Source organism: Oryctolagus cuniculus, chromosome 2, assembly GCF_964237555.1.
Source record: "Oryctolagus cuniculus chromosome 2, mOryCun1.1, whole genome shotgun sequence".
Taxonomy (NCBI): domain Eukaryota; kingdom Metazoa; phylum Chordata; class Mammalia; order Lagomorpha; family Leporidae; genus Oryctolagus; species Oryctolagus cuniculus.
In genome coordinates, this window is record NC_091433.1 from 10,969,830 (window position 1) to 10,970,636 (window position 807).

General features: G+C 57.6%; 1 protein-coding gene across 1 annotated transcript; it reads right to left on the reverse strand.

The window, feature by feature from the left end:
- Positions 1-576, reverse strand: LOC100352569 (fibroblast growth factor-binding protein 1). Its single transcript, XM_070069495.1, has one exon. The coding sequence runs from the start codon at positions 574-576 to the stop codon at positions 1-3; it is 576 nt and encodes a 191-aa protein (XP_069925596.1).
- Between the last annotated feature and the right edge of the window lie 231 nt (positions 577-807).

An 807-nucleotide genomic window follows, 5' to 3' on the forward strand; every position in this document is an offset into this window, starting at 1 on the left:
TTAATGTGTGTCTTTGGATGGCTCCGTCTGGGATGGCTGCTTCCCCTTGACTGACACCGTGGGGGTGGGCTTCAGTCCCTGCACAGACGTCTTGGAAGCCAGAGTGGAGCTCAGCAGGGTGAGACTGGATTCTGGATACTTGGTACCACACACCCTGGTATTCAAGATGGCCTTGGAGTCCTCACAGATGCGGTTCAATCGGCGCAGGCGCCAGCCAATTTGTCTCCAGTAGACCTTGTCATTGTTCAGGCAGTGCAGGCATGCCGTGGGGTTGCCCGCAAAGACACAGGAGAACTCGTGGTGCAGTCGAACACAATGGGCCTGCAGATGGACTCCTTCCTCCTTCCTGGTCACGGTCACATTGCATTTGGCCTGGTCTCTGCTGACAAAGCTGCCAGTGACAATGACCTGGGTTGGCGGGCTTGTGGACACTATCACAGGCTTCTCCAGAGGAACCCACCCATCCTGCTCCGCCTCCAAATTCACTTCATCCTGTTCTCTGCTTTGGGCCTCTGTCAGGAGCCCCTGAGCAGCCAGCAGGAGGACGGAGAGCAGGGTGAGAGTGCGGGTCCACATGGTTCAGCTGGGCGGGCACCTGTTGGACAAAAGGCAGGGTCAGGGTCAGGTCAGGGGTACAGGGGTCAGGGTCAGGTCAGGTGTGCAGAAGTTAGTGGCGCAGGGTCATGGACATGTCAGGGTTACAGGGGTCATGGTGCAGGGTTTGTACATGGTCAGTGGTGCAGGGTCATGGGTGCAGTGTCAGTGGTGCAGGGTCGAGGTACAGGGTCAGGGTTCAGGGTCAATAGT

What these genes read in the sequence shown, in the direction of transcription:
- LOC100352569 (XM_070069495.1), bottom strand. Translation starts at nt 576, where the DNA reads ATGTGGACCCGCACTCTCACCCTGCTCTCCGTCCTCCTGCTGGCTGCT.